This window comes from Acanthopagrus latus, chromosome 2 (assembly GCF_904848185.1).
Source record: "Acanthopagrus latus isolate v.2019 chromosome 2, fAcaLat1.1, whole genome shotgun sequence".
Taxonomy (NCBI): Eukaryota; Metazoa; Chordata; class Actinopteri; order Spariformes; family Sparidae; genus Acanthopagrus; species Acanthopagrus latus.
The window spans coordinates 20,963,143-20,982,491 of NC_051040.1; the positions used below are offsets into that span (position 1 = coordinate 20,963,143).

Consider the following 19,349-nt stretch of genomic DNA (forward strand, 5'->3'; position numbering starts at 1 on the left):
TTGAAAAAAAATAAAAAAAATTTGAATTGAAAATGATAATATCTGCACATTTCAAATTTGGGTTATGCAAAGGTCAAACTCCTGTGTTTAGCTGCCGTGAACACAGCATGGTCACATATATTTAGCACTACATACATCATACCAATACTGCTAAATCCACAGTGCAGAAATAGGAATTTGTTAAGGTGGAATATTGCTCTGGCTACTGTGAGTCTTATATATAAGCAAGCCAGGTATGATCTCCACGTCCCAGGCAGGCTTGCCCTGAGGGCACAGAGTAGAGAGCTGCTTTAATTACCCAGAGTTCCTGCTGTCACATTGTCACTGTGAAGCACCCGGTGCCACGCTGCCATGCGGAGCTGAGTCCCCCTACCGCGGCGATGACAACTCAGACAATGGCTCTGCTCGCTCAACAGATGCAACGCGAGTGCCCTCTGAAATATGGGAAGCTGAATCAATCCCACTGTCTCTCTGATTCTCCCTTTGCCTCATCGTGTTTGCTCTCTGCTGTTCTCTCTTCCTCCCACGTCAGAGTGTGTTCATGAAAAAAGCCAGCGGCAGCATGAAAGACAGAATATGTATAACTATGGAGAGAGAGTTAATAGGTTGTCACCAGTTTCCCACGTTCGTCACTTAATGCTGCAGGTACATGAGATGAGACCAACTCTACGTGACTTTTACACGCTTTGATCAGGTGTCTGAGAGGAAGTTTCCCCAATAATAGCTAAGCTGTGAATACAAGATTGAAAATGTGATCCGTGTGGCAACTTCTTCCCTCTTGTAAATGCAGCAAACAACTGGTTAGTGAATTCATCTTTACCTGCTGTTTGCTCCCATTGGCATTGATTGCACGTTTACTTAAATGAAGCGCCCCAGCGGCTCTGAAAGCACACTGTCATGGTTGGTTACACCCTGTCAACTGATCAGCTCTATTGTGTGAAGCATCACAGTCCTGTGATGATGCTGAACCATAGGTGTTGTTTGTCATATTGTACAGTAACTCTGTGGGAACATTACTGCGGCTGCTTTCACAAACCAAATTGTGATTAATATAGCACCAGAGTGTAAATACTTTAAAAAGCCACAAGTTTACACTAGATTTCAGTGATGAATTTTCCAAAATAGTTACCTCTTCATGTTGAAAAAACACCACTAATAAAGGCTACTTATGCCATAGGCTCCTGCACACTAGCTTCCATTCATAGTATCAACAGATACATCTAACTGAAAATGACCATTTTACACGGTCACTCGTTAAGCCGAAAGAGTGGCAGTGTAACAGTGTTTTTGTCTCACCAAAGTCAATTAGGCCCTGGAGATCTAAATTGAGTGAAGATTCAACTTCGTTTATCAACAGATTGTGATGGAAGTACTAAGGCTAAATAAGCCTAAATAAGTTTACCTCCCCCCAGCCCGCCTCATATATCTGAACCACACTGCTCCGGCTCAGTGAGCTTATAAAATCAAACCACAGACTTCATATAAGTATTAATGCAAGCAACATCCACAATATAGTCCCCCTTGATCTGCTAATGTGTTACTATGGAAACTATTACCTTCACATCTTAAAATGTAGAACTTTTTTGGTCATCTTGTCTTACACTTTTAGTCAGGATGTATATTGCAACGTAGTAGTCATCACTGTACAGAATGTGAACAACAGCAGTCTGCAGGAAATAGCTTTATATGTCCAACTGTGGTCTAAAAAGTCAGTCAGTGTATGAATGCTGTGGGAATAGCAGCAAAAGACAACCATGATAATGAGGAATCTATAATGATGGTAGTAAGTGCAGTCAGATCTACAAGGACACTGACTGAAACTGTTGCTGTAAGGCCTAGATGTAAAGAACCCTGCATCTTAAAAAGAAAATGGGAAATGGGAAAAGCAATTAAATAAGTTATCAGAGCTACAAATGTTTTTGAGATTGGTAGATTTGGTTGCTTTTTATTTGTAGCTGCTTTCCTGCTTGCCCTGGAACAGAAAGATTTAAATGGAACAGCTTTTTTTCTTTCTTCCGTTCTCCCTGAAGATATCCCTTTGGACAAAAAAATCATAGTCAATTATAGATGCATATAATGCATTATTGAACAGTGTCATTTATTTCACCTTACGCTTGAGCTCATGAAAAATTATGCCAATTACTGATTTCCTCTCGGGCAATGTAGTAAGTGGTTGGGCCCCGAGGCCGTTTGTTGGGGCACGACATGGTGCTCTTTGTGAGGTCTGACGGGGTGATGTACCTGCGTCACCGGACCATTTGTGGTCTGGCTCCTGAGCTTAGTCAATTAGGAAAACGAGCAGCGCAGTGATATGCACCCTTCCACCAGAGTCCATTTCTTTTTTTAATTAAATCAATCTCGCTATCACTCAGCCAGTCTAAATTGAGTTGCTCTCACATACTTTTAATATGTGAAATAGACGAATATCAAAACAGCCATGACATAAATCCTAATCCAATTTCTCCGATGCTTGCACAGAATGAAAGCTTTGCAAGCAACCACACACTTCTTTGATCTACTTCTCTCCAGCCATTTGCTATTGTGGCGCCGTGATGTTCAAAGTATCAATTAACAAAGTACCCAAATTGTATTTGCTGAAAACTTTGATGTGTGCCAGTTGTGTCTGTCGCTGGATTTTTTTTTTCTTATTGAATTCCTTTTTTTATTCCTTTTTTTAAAAAAATTAAGAATAGTCTTAGTCTTCACTTACCTCCCAAAATCCTTTCCATATGAGGATATCATCAAATCAGAGTCTTCAATATAATCACAAGCACATTTGACATTTCATCCACAAAGAAGATGTTGGCTGAGTGTACACCAGTAAAGGCTGTGTGTTTGGATATACAGACACTAGTGATTTCAAATTGTCGTCCCCTTCTCACTAACCTTGAGCACCGTCGATGAACAGTCCCCTCATGGCTCCAGTCTGTATTATCAACAGAGCACCGAGAAGATTGATACTCCCTGTGCCAGCTGGAAAAAAGAGAATGAATCAGAATTTAATATGACTTTGATGTATTATTTTCATCTGGGCCGGTGCCACAGACCCACTGAGAACCCAGCACCCTATCCCACCGCACTTTAAAAGATTCAAATTGGCTTAAACTTTTTTGATGTAAGAGACTGTGGATACAAAAGGTGGATACAAAAGTTTCCTCTGCGGGGAGCATATATACTTCTTTGAATTTGATTTTTTTTTAATTTTTATTTTTGAGTCAAGTGTTTTTCAGGGCCAGTGTGGTTCATATGCAATATGCTCTGTGAAGTTCACACGATCTACCTTGTATATTTGGTTGTCAAAACACAAACGTATTGCCCCTAAGAGTCATTGCCACGAGGATTAGATTCAGTTCAACCAAATTCAGGATAAAATCATGGATGAAAATGTTCAGTTTTTTAGAGAGTCATTCACACGACAACTGAACTTATCAATCTGTAGACAGAACGGTAGTGGAAACCAGATAGATAGATCATACGTACATACATACAATATGTTTTTTTAATTTAACTTTTAATTAACCAGGAAAAGAATCACTGAGATTAAACATCTCTTTTACAAGAGTGTCCTGGCAAATATACAGTTTTTCTGGTATAATGGTGGGAAAAAAATGCATTCAGACTTGCTTATAAACATTACACGCCTTTCACAGTATCCTATGTAGAAACTGAACCTCTGAAAAAAGCATAGAAATATGTGCAGAGCAGATTTCACAGAGGGGTGAAACAAACAGGGATGTGATTTCTTAGCATTTACAAATGAAATGTGCAGACACACATGGACACACAGCATAGGCAGGTACACAAATAGATGGATTTTTGTACTTGTAGGCTGCCTTACAGCCACATCACAGCTGACTAGCTGAAGGAAGTGATCACACTTCAGCAGTGTACTTCTTCGTCTTTTTTCTTAACTGCATTCAAGTATCAGCTTTAACAGCAAAGTGTGATGATGACAGTTAAGCATCATCAGTTAGTCCTCACCTGTGATACAAGCTGAACCGAAGGCTGCATTTTTATTTTTGCAACGTTTCAGTATGCGCGATTTACACATTTTAAAAACAGTAGTCATCAGTCCATCACATTATTTAGCTGTATGTTAATAACTGCGTCACGGGGAGTTTTAGACCAGGGACAGACACGCAGGTGTTCTCAGTTAAACGTCCCCCCTGTCAGAAGCTGCTAGCTCACAGAAAGAAAAGGAAGCCACAGGTTTGTTTCTTCCTTCAATTAGCTGATGTATTATAAAATATTGCAAACACCTGAGACAGTAAACACAGGTAAAATGTACGCACATTTTCTGTTTTTGACCTATAATGTGGCTGATGCTAACGTTTATGCTAGCCAGTTACCGAACGTTAGCCACTTATTGGATTAGCTCCGTTTGCTAGGTCAAGCTAACTGTAGCCCAATGGCTGAAGTAGGTTAGGTAAATGTACTACCACAATGAAAATAAGTATTATCAGTAAAATGTAACTTAGCCTAATGTGCTTAAGTATTTCCAAGTAAACTAACGTTTTCTGTCAACGAAACGTTATTATTATGCTGAATTACTCCTTACAGAGGTTATATTATTTTATAAACAATGTTTTTAAAGCTCACAGAGCATTTAATAGTGCAGATTGTCCAGGTGCAGCTAATTTTAGCTGAGTTTGCCCATAATATTTTTCTCCTGTCATGGAGAAGAGGCACAAAAAGGCACAAAGTTTTCCAAAATGTATTCAAAATGATACTGTAACTTGAGTAAATGGAGCCTACTTTGTTAGTTTCCAGCACTGCAGCCAAAGCCACAGGGGAACATCCTGAGATAATGTCCACACATCCGTCTTGAGTTTTTCCCCCTTCCGAAGAAATATTAAGTGATTAAGTGAAAAATAAATCCTTTTAAGCCCCAGTGATACCATGGTAAATCCACACAGGTGTTTCCACTTATTTGGCAGATTAGACCTGTCTTCGGGACTTTGCATTTATAGTTTAGTTGCATCTGTCAGGACGGGGAAACTTGCAGTCTATCTCTCTCATTCATATTACGACATGGAGTTTGGTGACACCTGCTAATAAAAATTTGGGTGCAGAAAAAGAATCCTAATGAAAACAATATAAAAATATTTTGTGTAATTTGGTTTCATAGCCATCATTAATCTTTTACAGCATAATTATGCATTGACCCAGACATTAGTTAGTGGACATGTCCCTCTTTGTTTATCCCTGTTGATGTGGATGAAGACACCCCACAGTAATACCACATTATTGGAACGTATCGCCAGTTTCTGTAACACAGAAGAGAGTTGCTGCATTTCAGATATGAGGCAAATGTCGGGATTTCCGATATGTCAACAAATTCTCATAAAAAGAAAATGCTGCACTATTGTTCTTTACTGTGCTGATAATTTTGAAAAAGTATTTCTAATTTGCAACAGCAAATGAGTGTTATGTGGATGTGCATGTGTACGTGAACAGGTCATCGGAGTGTCTCATTGCTGGTGGAGAGCTGCTGGAGCAGAGAAAAGGATGGAAACGTCTGCAATTTGAAACCTTGTTAGGAATTTATGAAGTGCTAAAATGTTTTCTCCCCGGGGAGGGTCCGAGCCAGCTGCCAGTGCCACTGTAAGCCACTTAGTGCACAGCCTCTGGGCTCGTCACCAGGCTGAGATGGCAAGAGAGATACACACACAGATACTGTACATTACAAGTATTTTTGCCTGGAATACAAAAACACATACAGACTCTCTCAGATACAGAACCCGGCATTGCAAACATGGGTGGTCTGCATTTAAAGTCAGTTGTAGATTACTACAGAGTTAATTGGTCCAACGTTGACATTTATTACCCCCCTTTTCTCTAGAGAATGATCCCGTGCAAACTGCATTTAATTCCACTCTCTTTACTGTGATATGGGCTTGAATTAAAGCTCGTGGCAACTGACCTTACTTCATAATTGATAGTAGTTTATGTTAATTTAATGTTCCCGTCGTCCCTGGGATGGGAATACATTGATGAATCTAAAACTACTGATCATGTTCCATAAATAGAAGCACACTGAAGTGAAAGACTCCACGGGGATACTGATTTCTGCTTTCTAATTTCTTAGATTTTAAATTAACATTTTCATACTTAAATACCAAAAGAACAAATAATAACAAAGAGGGATATACATTTTTGGCAGATGTTTTCCTCATTTTAAGGTCTCTGATCCAGATTACATTTAAGATGACATAGTGAAAATTATGCAAATACACTAAATGGTTTTAACTGTAAACCTCCTATGTTTCCTCTCTTGCAGTTTTCAGTGAGGACCTACATTCCAGCTTATACTTTGTCAATGCATCTTTGCAAGAGGTAGTATTTGCCAGCACCACAGGGACCTCGGTGCCCTGTCCTGCTGGGGGCGCGCCGCCTGCCTCGCTGCGCTGGTATCTGGCGACCGGCGAGGAGATCTACGATGTCCCCGGCATCCGTCACGTCCACCCCAATGGAACCCTCCAGATCTTCAACTTCCTGCCATCCAGCTTCAGCAAGCTGATCCATGACAACACGTACTACTGCACTGCCGAGAACCCTTCTGGCAAGATACGGAGTCAGGATGTCCACATCAAAGCTGGTGAGTCCACAGAGGAGGGCGTTGTGTAGTTCTCTGTCTTATCAATCAATACATGATTTAGGTCTGGAAAATATAAAAATCATATTGTGATTAATTTGACAGATATCGTGATTGCCGTATAATCTGCAGTTAGTAGTAATGATAATTTTTGCATCACAATTTTAATTTTCACTGAAAAACAGTTAAAGATAATCATGATGATGTGACATTTGTACTGTATAGCCTTAGCACGATCCTGCTAAATTACCAATTTAAGCCACTTCAGGGGGGTTCTAGTTCAACAAATCAGAGCTTGATCCTGGGTCTCAATCTGGACTCACCCTGCCTCCAAAAATTAAACTGAAGTATATAATGACTCAGCTTGTCTCTTGATGATGAGACTTGACATGTATTTATGTTTTTTTCTTGTTCTATAGTCTCACGGGAACCCTACACAGTCAGAGTGGCTGACCAGAAGGCTATGAGAGGCAGCGTAGCCGTCTTCAAGTGCATTATCCCTGCTTCTGTCGAGGCCTACGTCACTGTTGTATCATGGGAGAAAGACACTGTTTCACTCAGCTCAGGTAAGTCATACTTAAAATACTTCGTATAGTGTATTGCCAGTGTTAAATGTTAAAATGAGCATGTTTGTAACTTTTAACAAGATGTTTTATTTAAATACAAATATGTGGGATGGAGGAGGAGTGGTGTGTTGCTTTCTTTTGGCTGTTTATCCCAGCCCCCCTCCTTGTTCCGCTCCGCGCTCTTTGGACACTATGTTCTGTTTCACCGTGAGTCATCTTCTTACCTGTTTACTGTCGTAGTCTGCCATTACCAGGGCTCTGCGGCTCTGCTCAGCACTGGCCTCTCACTAGCCAGAGGATGTTGATAACTGTCACATTGAATCACTGAGCTTCTCTCTCCTATGCACACTCCACCTCAGCAAACTCCATTTTGAGTCCAGCAAGGGGTAAAGTGGAACAGTTTACAGAGCATCATTGACCTAGTTACCCTCCTTGTTTGAATCCAGTGTCACAGCACGATAACGCAAGACACCAGAACGTTCTGCGGGTTGGGTTTTTACTCAAGTTAAATGGGATGCTTATCTCCTGATTGCTCCATGTACTGCCCGCTGGCTGATTTCGCTTCATACTGGGGCGTTCAGGGACCTGTAAGTGAGCACTTGATGTCATTTGACTGAGGGCAGAATCTGGGACGGTGTTTTGGTGGCATTTTAAATGCGTCTGCTCAAGCATGAAGATGTGTCTTCTGATCCATGCCAGCAACTTGCTTACTCGAGGTTACTTGAGTTACTTGCTGTGAGGTGCTGGTTGAAGACGTTGCCCAATGTCACAGAGTGCGGGCCAATACGCAGCGTGCAGATACAATTACGTTCTGTGATTGAAATTCATGTAGACATGGTCCAGGGATGTTTGTCTTGACTTAGGCTAAAAAAGTGTCCATTATGAGAATAAAATGCTTTTATGTATCTCCCTACAGTTTATGTTTATCAAAAGCAAAGGCTGTTGGTCTGGGTAAGGACGAAGCCATCTCCTTATGCATGGACTGTGAATTATGCATTCCTGTGTCATGCTTCTATTTTGAAAAAAACTATCTTTTACAGTCATTTCCTAAATCAGCTCTTATTGTCCCATCCACAATGATGTATTTCCTTACAGCAGGTCTGAAAGCCTATAGAATATGCTTTGAAGTTTTGATGGATTGTATTGTACGCTCTGTGTTCTTTTGAGTTATTTTGCAAGTGTTCAAAAGAACAACGATATTGGATTGTCCGTGTTTACTCCAATAAGTATTGCAGCAGGCGAGTGCTGTCAAAAGCATGAGCACACTGTCAAAATCACTGCTGCTTCATGATAAATATTTGATGGTCGATTCTGATGCATGAGCGGATTCACCTCACACTGTTATGGAGAGGACGTGTTTACTCAAGGAGTGGGGGTTAGAAAGATGTGTGTTTGTGCGTGAGCTGGCGACCATAAGGATAGCAACAGGACTTGACATCAGCAACCGGGTGCAGTTTGACCCAGGCTAGATTTCCAACTCCTTCTCCAGCCCAGCTTTTCTTTTTTTTTCTTTATTTTTTCTTACATTTTTCATGAAAGAAGACTTGGTCTCAGTGGACACAAAATAAAACTATCCCACAGCCGCGCTGAATTATTAATCTCAGGTTTTTTGTTGGGAACGGTAACATCAAGCGCACTTCCCTACCCTCACATTGTTCATCAGAATGTGAGGAAGAACAATTGAGATATTTCTGTTTGTAGAGACACAAAGTAACTGGGATGATGAAATTAGGTGAGCAGTGTCACTGCCAGATCTTCAGTTTAGATGCTCTCGACCATCTTAACACTTGATCACCACTGATTATTTGTCCACTGTTTAATACCTTCAGGTTAAAATTTGCTTTTTAAGATCCGTAACTTTTGCGTTGAGAGGAAACTGGCTGCTGAAAATCTTTGAATATCCACTCATTCGCATTAGGGTCAAAAATAGATGCATAATTACAGACCAGGGCCTGTCTTAATTAATCAGCTGTGATTGAAAAGTTAATTACAATATGAATTACCTCTCAGAATGAGGACTGCTTAGTAGTCATTTGAAGCGGCCTGTTTTCAATGTGAATGAGCATGACGCAAGCTCGCCGGGTCCTAATGTTGCCACTAACATACCATTAACCCGTCATGAATTTTAAAATTCATCACGCAGCACAAGCTTTCAAATGCCGGCTCCGATCGCCTCTTCGCTTCTTTTGATAAACAATTGACGGACCTAATAGAGAGATGAAAGGGGGGGAAAAAAGGAGAGAAAGCTGGGTAGGGGGGAGTTGAGCTGTGTCCTACTGTGTTGTTGCCAGGATTTTATATGGTGCACCTTTATTTAAATACATATGTAGATTGTTGTTGGTGTCACATGAAGTGTGCACATGCTTATGTCTGCTTTAGTTTATTTTGTGTGTCAAGTGGCCATGCATTTAAAAAAGGATGGAGCTTGGATGGTTTTGTTTTTCCATCTACCTGCCTTTTGTCTCTCATCATTCATGAAATGAGGCAGCGTAATGAGCTGGGCAGCCTTGAACGCAAAGGAGAGCTTCAACAAAACCTGTACTTGGATATGGAATAAGTTTCAAACAACATGTCTCTGAGATCTTGTACTCTTCTTTTTTTTTTCAAACTTTTTTTTTATTGAACAAGTTTCGCAAAGCACATATAACACAAAAAACGGACACACAAGTACAGCACCAAAACAATTCAAGGTGAAAACAGGCAGCTAAACACAACAAAAAATAGATAAGAAGCAGATAGACAAACAAACAAACAAACAAAAAACAGAAATAACATGTACACAGAGTACAGATTGGGGTGTGAGCTACTCTACCTTAAGGGGAAGGTGCTAGGCCAGCTTTCTTTCTTTCTTTTTTTTTTCTTTTTCTTACATATTATGAAAATACATTACTTGGGAACATATCTCAACTAGCGCCTGAGCTCTATAAATGACACAGTTTTGCACCCAATAAAGTAAGATATCTTAAACTAAGAAAATGTGAAATAGAAAACAATATAACATTTGGGTCAGCAGCGAACCCAGACACACTGTTTTACACTGAGCAGAGCTTAGAGTCCCAAACATCTCCTCATAAGTGCGTTAGCAAAATAAACATTGTAGTCCATCCAAGAACACATGAGCAGCAATCCAGCAACAAAAATCTAAACTTTAGGCTCACTGGCACCTAGCGTTACAGTCCAGGTCTCACGTTGACTCTAAGGCAAAACATGAAAAGATATCCTTAGTCCTCCGGGATCTGGGTGGGGGTTCCCAGGGGCTGCGTGACTCCCTCCAGGAAAGCCGCAACATCCTTAGGTTGTTTGAAGAATCTCTCCTGCCAGTCGTATCTAATCCTGAGTACGGCTGAATACAGAATGGCAAAGACGATTCCTCTCTCCTTAAGCTGCTGTTTAACCTAGTAGAAATCTTGCTGCTTCTTTACAGCTGTGTAGAAATTGTCAAAAGTGATTGAAGCTCTGTTGTACAATAAAGCTTGCACTTTCCTTGCTGCTTGTATGATCTGGTCTATATCTTGGAAGTTGTGGACTTGGACCTTGATGGTGACAGTGAGGGTCCACTGTCCAAGAGAGGGGTGGCGGATGGGAGCCCGGTGGCAGAGGTCTAGTTTAACAGCTCCGCCTTTGACGCTAACTTGCAGCAGCTCCAGCAGCTGGATTTTAAAAAAGGAGATAGGGTTAGTGCCCTTGCTGCCTTCGGGTAGTGATGCAAATATTACACCGTCCAAGGTTTTCTAGAAACTCAGGAACAGGGTTGATCTTCTTGTCAAATGAGGCTTCAACACCTCGGTTTACCTCAGCAGTGATGCCTACTACCAAGCTGTCAGTCTCCACTTGACACAGAAGTGGTGGCAGTGCTAGCTTGGTTAGTTTGGGGCGACTGAACGTCTCTGGGTTTTGGCAGATTTAGCCATTTGGGCGATCTTCCTCTGGGTGTTTGGCATTTTTAGATATGTTCCAGGGGTCTTTGGTGCTTTATTCCAACATTTTGAATATCCGTGTCTAAAATTACATCAAAGAACTGTATCAAGTAGAGCTGTCCCAAACGATTATTTTTCAAATGTTTAATGTAGCGATTATTTTTTGTAACTATAAATTGTTTTGATAAATCTAATAATTAATTAGTCACTGATTATTTCACATTACTTGATCAATGTAACTATTCACACAATATCGATGTCAAAACATTTTTTGTTAACATTTCAATATTTATTAAACATTTCTTTAACAGCAAAAATTCCCACACTTTTGAAGACTGTGTGCATGATTTTTTTGCTATTTGTCGCTCCAGAGTGCTCGTGCTGCTGTTGCTGCATGCTACCGCCATTGTTGTTGATTAAATTCTTCTTCCTCCGTTTTAAACAATGGAGTCTACAGCGATTGGCGACTAGCGTTATGGTGCATTACCGCCATGACTGGACTGGAGTGGGACGAGAGTTAATCTAGTAGCCTAGTTGTTTGCATAGACCTAAAAGAAATGGATGAACAGACTCCGATGATTTCAATGGGAGGGCGCGGACACAAGTTTGAACGTTTTTTCTGTTGGCCTCCGCTATAATGCGCAGACTCGAAATTGGTGTGGCTACGTCAACCAGCAAACCCCAACACTGTAGCTCGCCTGGTAGATGTGTCCTCGAAATCTATAAAGGACTGTTCAAATGTTGTTTTGTGGACATTCCGATATAAATGATCAGAAACCTCAGAGAAGCATTTTGTTCTGGTAAGTTTGCTCAACATACCTTGACCGTTGGCTTTCTTTTCAGATTGTATGTTAGTGTCTTGTCCGAACAGTATGGTTATTTCCCTACTGTGTGACAGAAAAACGCAGGCACAATTATGTTAGTGTTAGCTTCCATACAACTGGACATGCAAAAAAATGTTCTTACAGGCCTTGTATTGTTTATGTAGAAAATACAGAAGCTGTTGACACAGGATACATGTTATGTTAAGTTATTGGATTTCAAAAAATCCCAAATGAATGTGCATTCAATGGAGCTAGTGAGGGGTTGATATTCTCAGCCTCCATGGGTCCTACCACTTCCGGATATTGGCCTTCCCCCTTGGTTGTTTGGGACGACTTGTCGACGCAAATTATTTATGTCAACGAATTTATGTTGTCGACTATGACGAAGCATCGTCCCAGCCTTAGTATCGAGCTGCAAGAGCTGAGGTAGCGATCTGTTACTCCGACATTTGTGTCTCTTGACCCCCTTCCCAGGGGGCTAATCGAGAGATGAAAGTAGATCGGAGTGGGGAGGAGTTGAGCTGTGCCCTGCTGTGTTGTTGCCAGGATTTTATATGGTGGACCTTTATGTAAATGCATGTGTTGCTATTGGTGTTGGTGTCACATGAAGTGTGCACATGCTTGTGTCTGCTTTAGTTTCTTTTGCATGTCAAGTGGTTATGCTTTTGAAAAAGGGATGGCATTGGATGGTTTTGTTTTGTCCATCTCCACCTCATCATCTCTCATCACCTTTTGTCTCTCATCATTCATCATCAAATGAGGCAGTGCAATGTGCCGGGCGGCCTTGGTCTCAAAGAAGAAGGGCTTCAACAAAACCTGTGTTTAGATATGGAATAAGCTGTAGACAACATGTGTCTGAGACCTTGGCCCTCTTTTAAGAAGCATGCAATTTGAGCATGAATTCTGTATTGACTTGCAGTAACATTTAGGCTGTTTGAGTCCTTGTAATCTGTCTTCTTGGAGTTGTGGAGATTATTAGCCTCTGTACCTAGTGTGTACAATTGTGTGTATATTCCCTACACAGTGAGTTCTTGTTGACTTCTCTAACCTTCTTCGGATGTAGAAGCAACATTAGTGTGGAGTCAACATAATCTCTGTAGCAAATGAGACACACAGTGCTGCTCCCAGAGCTTTTTGTGTATGTGTCAACATTTGCGTCCATTTTATTATTGTTCTATAAGTGTAGACATCGTGCAAATATTTGATACCAGCACCAGTCCAGTTGAAACGAATCATGGGACAATACCATCAGACAGCTTTCTGGAATTCTCTTTTGCATCCGTATTTAGATTTATCTTGTTTTGGATTTATTCCTTCAGCTAAAATCAGAGATTTAGAAATACAGATTATGTTTTTAAACAGTTTTTTAAATAGCTATCGCCATTGTTTATGTTGCACTCACACTGGAAACAATACAGAGTAACTGTCTGAGAGATCGGTCAGTGCATCTTCTCCTCTCCTCTCACTTTTCCTTCTCACCTTTTGCTTTTCTTCTGTTTCCTTTTATTCTCTACCCTTCTTCCCCTCTCCTATCTCCTCCGTCCTCCCATTCTTTACATCCTCCTCCACTGGTCTTGACTATCGGCCTTCTCTCCTCTCTTCTCATCTCATTACATAACCTGCTTGGCACAGCACCCCAGTCAATTTCCTCCTGCGTGGAAAATGCTGTTTTTTTAATTTGCTTTATGCAAATAAGTCCCTCAAATACTCACGGCATCAGTAAAGGAAAAAAGAAAAAAAATCTACAGTAATATTTCTTGGTCACATTCGTGTCGGCTGCTTCCCAGCTGTGCGTTTAGCATTTAAGCGATGAAAGTGCTTCTTCACTCACGCATTCTGCTCACTCCTCTCTCATGGGTTCTTGTGAGTGCTTATAGAGGCTAATTAAACAGTTTGCTTGCTAATAGAATCACAGTCTTAACCAGCCACCAGCTCAGTCGCTTGAATGTTAAGGATGTCTTCAAAGGGGCTACTGTAGGTGTTTGGTTTACAGGATCACTGCTCAGCAGGAATTTATCATGCCAGTGATGTGCCACCACCTCCATCTTTCACTGAGATTGACAGTGAGGGCACTGAGAGGCAAGCGGAGACAGGGCTGTAAATTCAACACGCCCAAAGTCAGGCCAACCTTGAAAGGAGGGCACAGTGGTAGAAATGAGCTTGCGAGGGAAGAAGATGCAAAAAAATGTAGAGGAGGAGATGGCTGCTTAGAAGGAAGGAAGTGAGACGAGGGTTGGGGAAACTAGAGCCTGAGAAGGAGGAGATTTGCAAGGTGGAGAGGAGGAGAGTGGGCGAGGCTTTTTCTTTGGTAAACAATGGACTGCGTCACATTAGCCACATGATCTTTTCCCACTGTCTTTATCCCACTTTCCTATTCCTTCACACCATGTCTGCCTCTTGTTCTACATCTCTTGCCAGATTTCTGCTCTCTCCCCACGTAAACGTGGTTTGATGATCCTTTTGTTCAGGAGCTGGAGTTGCCTCTTAGCAATTCAGAGGAAGATCTAGATAGTGTACATGTACATGCATGCAAATATACAATACACATATGCATCTGAGTGTATGTGGGTGCCTGGATGGTTTCTGCACACTACTCCACCCATCCTGCAGTGAAACCCTATGAAAACAACGCAGCCTATCATTTTGCCCTCTCCGCTCCTCCTCCCACACAGATCAGCAGTTAGTGAAATGCTGACCCTTGTCTTTCACTGCACCCCTTTTCCCTGTCCACTCACACACAGCTGCGTGAAAGCTGAGGAAGGTGGGGGTGTTTATTGTTTGTACAGCGTGTGTGTAAACGTGCTGTAATCACACATTTTTTTTCATTGATATATATATTCAAGGTATGTGTGAGTGACAGGGTACAAAGAGTGATATGACCAAGTAGGAGGTGTTTGGGTTGGGGGTGGGGGTCGGAATGGGCACTCTCCCGAAAGAAAGAAAAAAAGAGCAAAGAAAAAAAAATCAATAGTTGTGTGCATTAATCATGCTGCTGCCACAGAGAATTATGGGAACATGAGCTGAAGGATGCATTTTGTGCATTTGCAACATACAAGCACTGTGTGAAGGGGAGTTTGGGGAATTGGAAGAGGACAAGACAAGACCCTTTTAGTAAGAAGTGAGGTTTGAGCAGAGACAGTTGGGGGGTGTTTTCTACATGTATTGTGTGCACAGCGTGTCTCTCTGTTGCCTTTTGTAAAAGACTAAACCCACTGTCTTTTGTAAGGCTCGCTTCAGGATAGCTTTCGTTCAGTGTTATTTCAAAAGCCTTTGAAATAGCTGAGATTACATTTTCATTTTATCATATGTTGTGGTATGGCTCACATTTATACCATTTTCTTAACATTATTATTTTGGTTTCACATCTTCCCCCTGCTGTGAGATTTGCCATTTGGAAAGAAAGAAACATAGCCCTCCTCTTTCTCTCTGAGCTCTTTGAAGTCTCCATCTTAGCTGTGGTGAAGGCTTGAGGACGTGATACATATTTGATAAGGATCGATAGAAGGGTTACTGAGACAGAGATGGAGGGAAATCGATCTTGGAGCGGGCTTCCCAAAAGCATCTTAAACCTAAGGTCATCTTCGGAGTGTCCTTCTAGATCACAGGCTGCGGCACAGACTTGTAATTTTATGCCAGAACACAATGAGCCTTTGAATGCTTCCTTGCTTTCACATTCTCTTTTATAATAAATCAGTGGAACAATCTAGTGAAGTTTAAATACCCGAAGAGAGGCTGTTCTCAGCACTCAAATTTGTTTAACGCTTTATCTCAGGTTTATGTGTTATATTATGCCATCTACTGACATCCTAATCACTATGCACATAAAACAATAAAGCAATCTGTTTAGTGACGGGAGACTGAACAGCAGACAGCGTTCTGGCACGGTGGCTGCGATTCCCAGCTGATACTCCATACGGATAGACAAAATCAACAACTGTTGAAGCGGGCACTCTTCCATCAGTGTTTACTAATAAACAGTAGCAATATGGCAGCCATTAGGCTGTTTAGGCAGGGAATGATTAGGGTGGTGATGGCTGGGCGCTCTGGGAGACTGAACACGCTCTCATCTTTAATAGGCAATTTGGCTTTCTGTGATGGGGATGCCCCTTTGTATTTCGACTTGGATTGAAGACAGAAGACTAAATAAGCGCTGTCTTGGTTGAGTGTGCTGTCAGTACAGTGCTGGAATCTGGTTTACAGTAATGTCCTGCATTTGTTTTGTACAATCGGGGTGTCTGCACGTGGCTCTTACATTTGAAAAGTGCAGAATGTCAACACTACATCGAGTTTAACTTTCCTATGGACAATTTTGTTATGAAATCAACAAATTACAAAGGGAAAATTAGGGCTATGAATTTATAGACAATGCATTACATGAATAGAAGAGGTTAATATGATGTCAGAAAGTTAAAGATATGTGTTTACAGTTGAGGAAAGCCCAGTTAGTGGAACGGGTCCACCCTGCCAGAGCTTATGGATTACTGTAGAGCAACACTGTGTTGAAACTGGACTGGAGCTGGGCCAGAACTCACCTGGCATCAGGCCAAGACACAGATTAGTAATAAGCATGGTGTGAGCTAATTACAGCCGGAACAAGCAATTAATTTCTGTTTATAAACTCTCCTGGATGTTGGCTGTTGGAAGACCGTGGCTGTGTAGGTGCAAACTCCCTCTGTTCCTGCACGCCGTCTGCGTGTGTCAGTGACAGGTGGCGTGGTTCATTGAGGAACCCCTCCCATATGTTCCCAACTGAAGCGCTGGGGGAAACAGAGACAAAATGGTGTGCTCAATCACATCCCATATTGCAGCAGTGTCTGATCCCATCTTAAAAGTGACTGATTAGAGTAAAAAGGCACTTAATAACTCAAATCACTCCGCTGACCTAATAGGGATTTTTCACTCCATTTTTTTTTCCATCCAATCAAGGATTAATACATGGTCTTATTCTGCTCCCAGGGTGGTAAATCTGGAGAAATACAGTAAATCACTTTGAGCCTCTTTAAACTTTCACACAGAGCCTCGATGCCTGTGCCCTCCTGCCGGGCATCTGTAATACTGATTAGACATGATCATGGTTTTAGGGCACCTGCTGGACACCAATCAGAGGAGGAAATATAATCAAGTGCTTTCATCACAAAACATGGATGTTATGGATCTATGCATTTTAGATTTGTCTCATAACGTGATCTTGAAATGGTAAAGTACTGATTTTACACAAAAACGTTCACTCAGCTGGTGAAAACTCTGAAGAGGGTTTTCCAGTGTGTGTAATTCATAAACATGATGATATAATGATTCCCTGGTTGGTTATCTCAGCTTGGGTTTGGTGACAACAGTTTTAGGAGGATAAAAAATTGAAACCGTGGAAGTTGAAAGCCATGGGTGCTGACCAGGCAGGCTGTTGAGTTGCATTATGGGAGATGTGGGATCCATCGTTTTGAAGGCTTGAACCATGCTATAAACTGAAAGTCAGGTTCTCAGCATTTCTCCCCGTCTTCATGGAAACAATATTCTGAATTGTGGTGGCGGCCGTTTATTTGTACTATTTCACAATTTGAAATTATTGTTCGTATTACTGATAATTATAAAATTATCATATCATATAATTATTCTGGAAACAAAAACCTTTGATATATCTTTCAAACTATAAATTGGCAAAAATGTGACATCTTCAAATGGCTTCTTACCAACAATCCAAAACCCAAAGACTCTTTATTTAATTTCTGTTGTGACAAAAAAAGCAGCAAATCCCAGTTTAGGCACGAAGATAAAATGTTAGCAGGTAATGTTTCTGCAAACCACAGATGCTTATTCATACATGTCATTTGCATGTCATGTACCATATTGACATATTGGCAATGAAACCGGGCGTTTCCTCAGGAAGCTTCCAGCCATGTTTGTTGCTACCAGCCAAATTATGTTTTCCCAACCCTGATCAAGTAGCTGAGCAACCAGAGCATAATGTAAGGACAATGTGGTGACTAGCTGAAAAATATAAATTCGACCCAAAGTTTTAAATTTGCTGTGGTCTTGTAGAAATGTTAGAATCTATTCTCGCGATTTGGTTGTGAATCCTTGCATTTAAGAATCTCAAACAAGAACAAAATGGCTATTTATTCTCTTTCAATTGACTAATTGATTAATTGACTTGCAGCTCCACAACCAAAAAGAGTGCTCCGAATTGTACTGATGTGGGTCTGAACTGTATCAGGATGGATTAAAATTTCAAGGACTGCTCTTGTTGGCAAAAAAAAAAAAAAAATTACAGTGAGAATACAGGTTGACTGTAGGACCGGATTGGAAGAAAAGCTGACTAGGGTTACCGAATCATAATTTGGGTGTCAGGACATTAATAAGATTTTTTTTTAACATTGAGCGTGATAAATGTATACATAATCACAGATAAAGTAATAAGGAAATATTGAATTACTACACAGTCATACTTCATCATGTCAGTGTCAGTCGACTTCTCTTGTGATTTCTGTGACAAATCGCTCTCCAGATTGATTTCCTCAGTAGCAAATGACCAGCTGACTTCACTGCAAGGTGACCCTCTATCTCTTTCTTGATGTATGAGGCATCAAGCATCATTATTTTTGTTCAAGGCTCGTTTTCTCTCCACTTGCCTTGAGAACACACACACATACACACACACACACACACACGCACACACACACACACACATACACACACACACTAAGTATACTTGCAGCCTGTCTTTGACCTCACCTTGCCATTGTTACAGTCAACGACTAAGATCCAAACAAAACCCAAACTCCCTGCAGGCTGTTGCTGAGTGGCTGTGGTGAAAAAATGAGACCGGATTGGTGAGTCACTTCCTGTCACCTGACTCTCTCTGTTCTTTTATGATTATGCTATTATGAGGCTGTAAATTATAATTTAAAAATACCCTACATCCTGTCTTCTTAAATGTAAGAGGATGCATCATGCAGAAACATTAAAGGAGGAGCAATTTAAATCTCTTTGTGTTGAGAGTGTGGCTAGCCCAACTGTCACTTGCGGCAAGCCCAACTGTCGCTTGCAGCAGGTGACAACCACGAGCAGAGTGGCCTTTTGACAGACGCAGCCTGCAATCTTCACATCAGCGTAGGAGTTGAGGCAGCCAATCACAGCCGGGCGCCCATCGCTGCACACGCTTATCACCTGCATACAGCTGCTGTTGCCCCTCTGAGGGAGCGAGTGAAGAGGGAAAGAAAGAGCAAGAATGAATGGTGTGCCTGAGACAGAGGGTGATTTGTGTTCAGTCCTAACACATTCGTGCCCGCATCTTTCTTTCATACAATTTCAGAGGTGTTTGAAGACATCTTTTTCTGGTTACTGTAATCCACATTTTTCATTTAAGGGGAATGAAAAGGAAAAAAGAAATCATTGTGTTTGTTGTGATTAGTGCTGCATCAGTGCGGCAATAGTTAAAATGTGATTCAGA

The 19,349-nt window shown here is 41.1% G+C and overlaps 1 protein-coding gene across 5 annotated transcripts in view; it reads left to right on the forward strand.

The window, feature by feature from the left end:
• dscamb (Down syndrome cell adhesion molecule b) overlaps positions 1-19,349 on the forward strand; it is a 127,003-nt gene that overhangs the window by 13,415 nt on the left and 94,239 nt on the right. For all 5 annotated transcript variants that reach the window (XM_037075398.1, XM_037075407.1, XM_037075413.1 and 2 more), the window contains exons 2-3: positions 6,281-6,598; positions 7,015-7,161. In XM_037075398.1, coding sequence (XP_036931293.1) covers positions 6,281-6,598; positions 7,015-7,161 — 465 coding nt within the window. The remainder of the gene's footprint in view (positions 1-6,280; positions 6,599-7,014; positions 7,162-19,349) is intronic.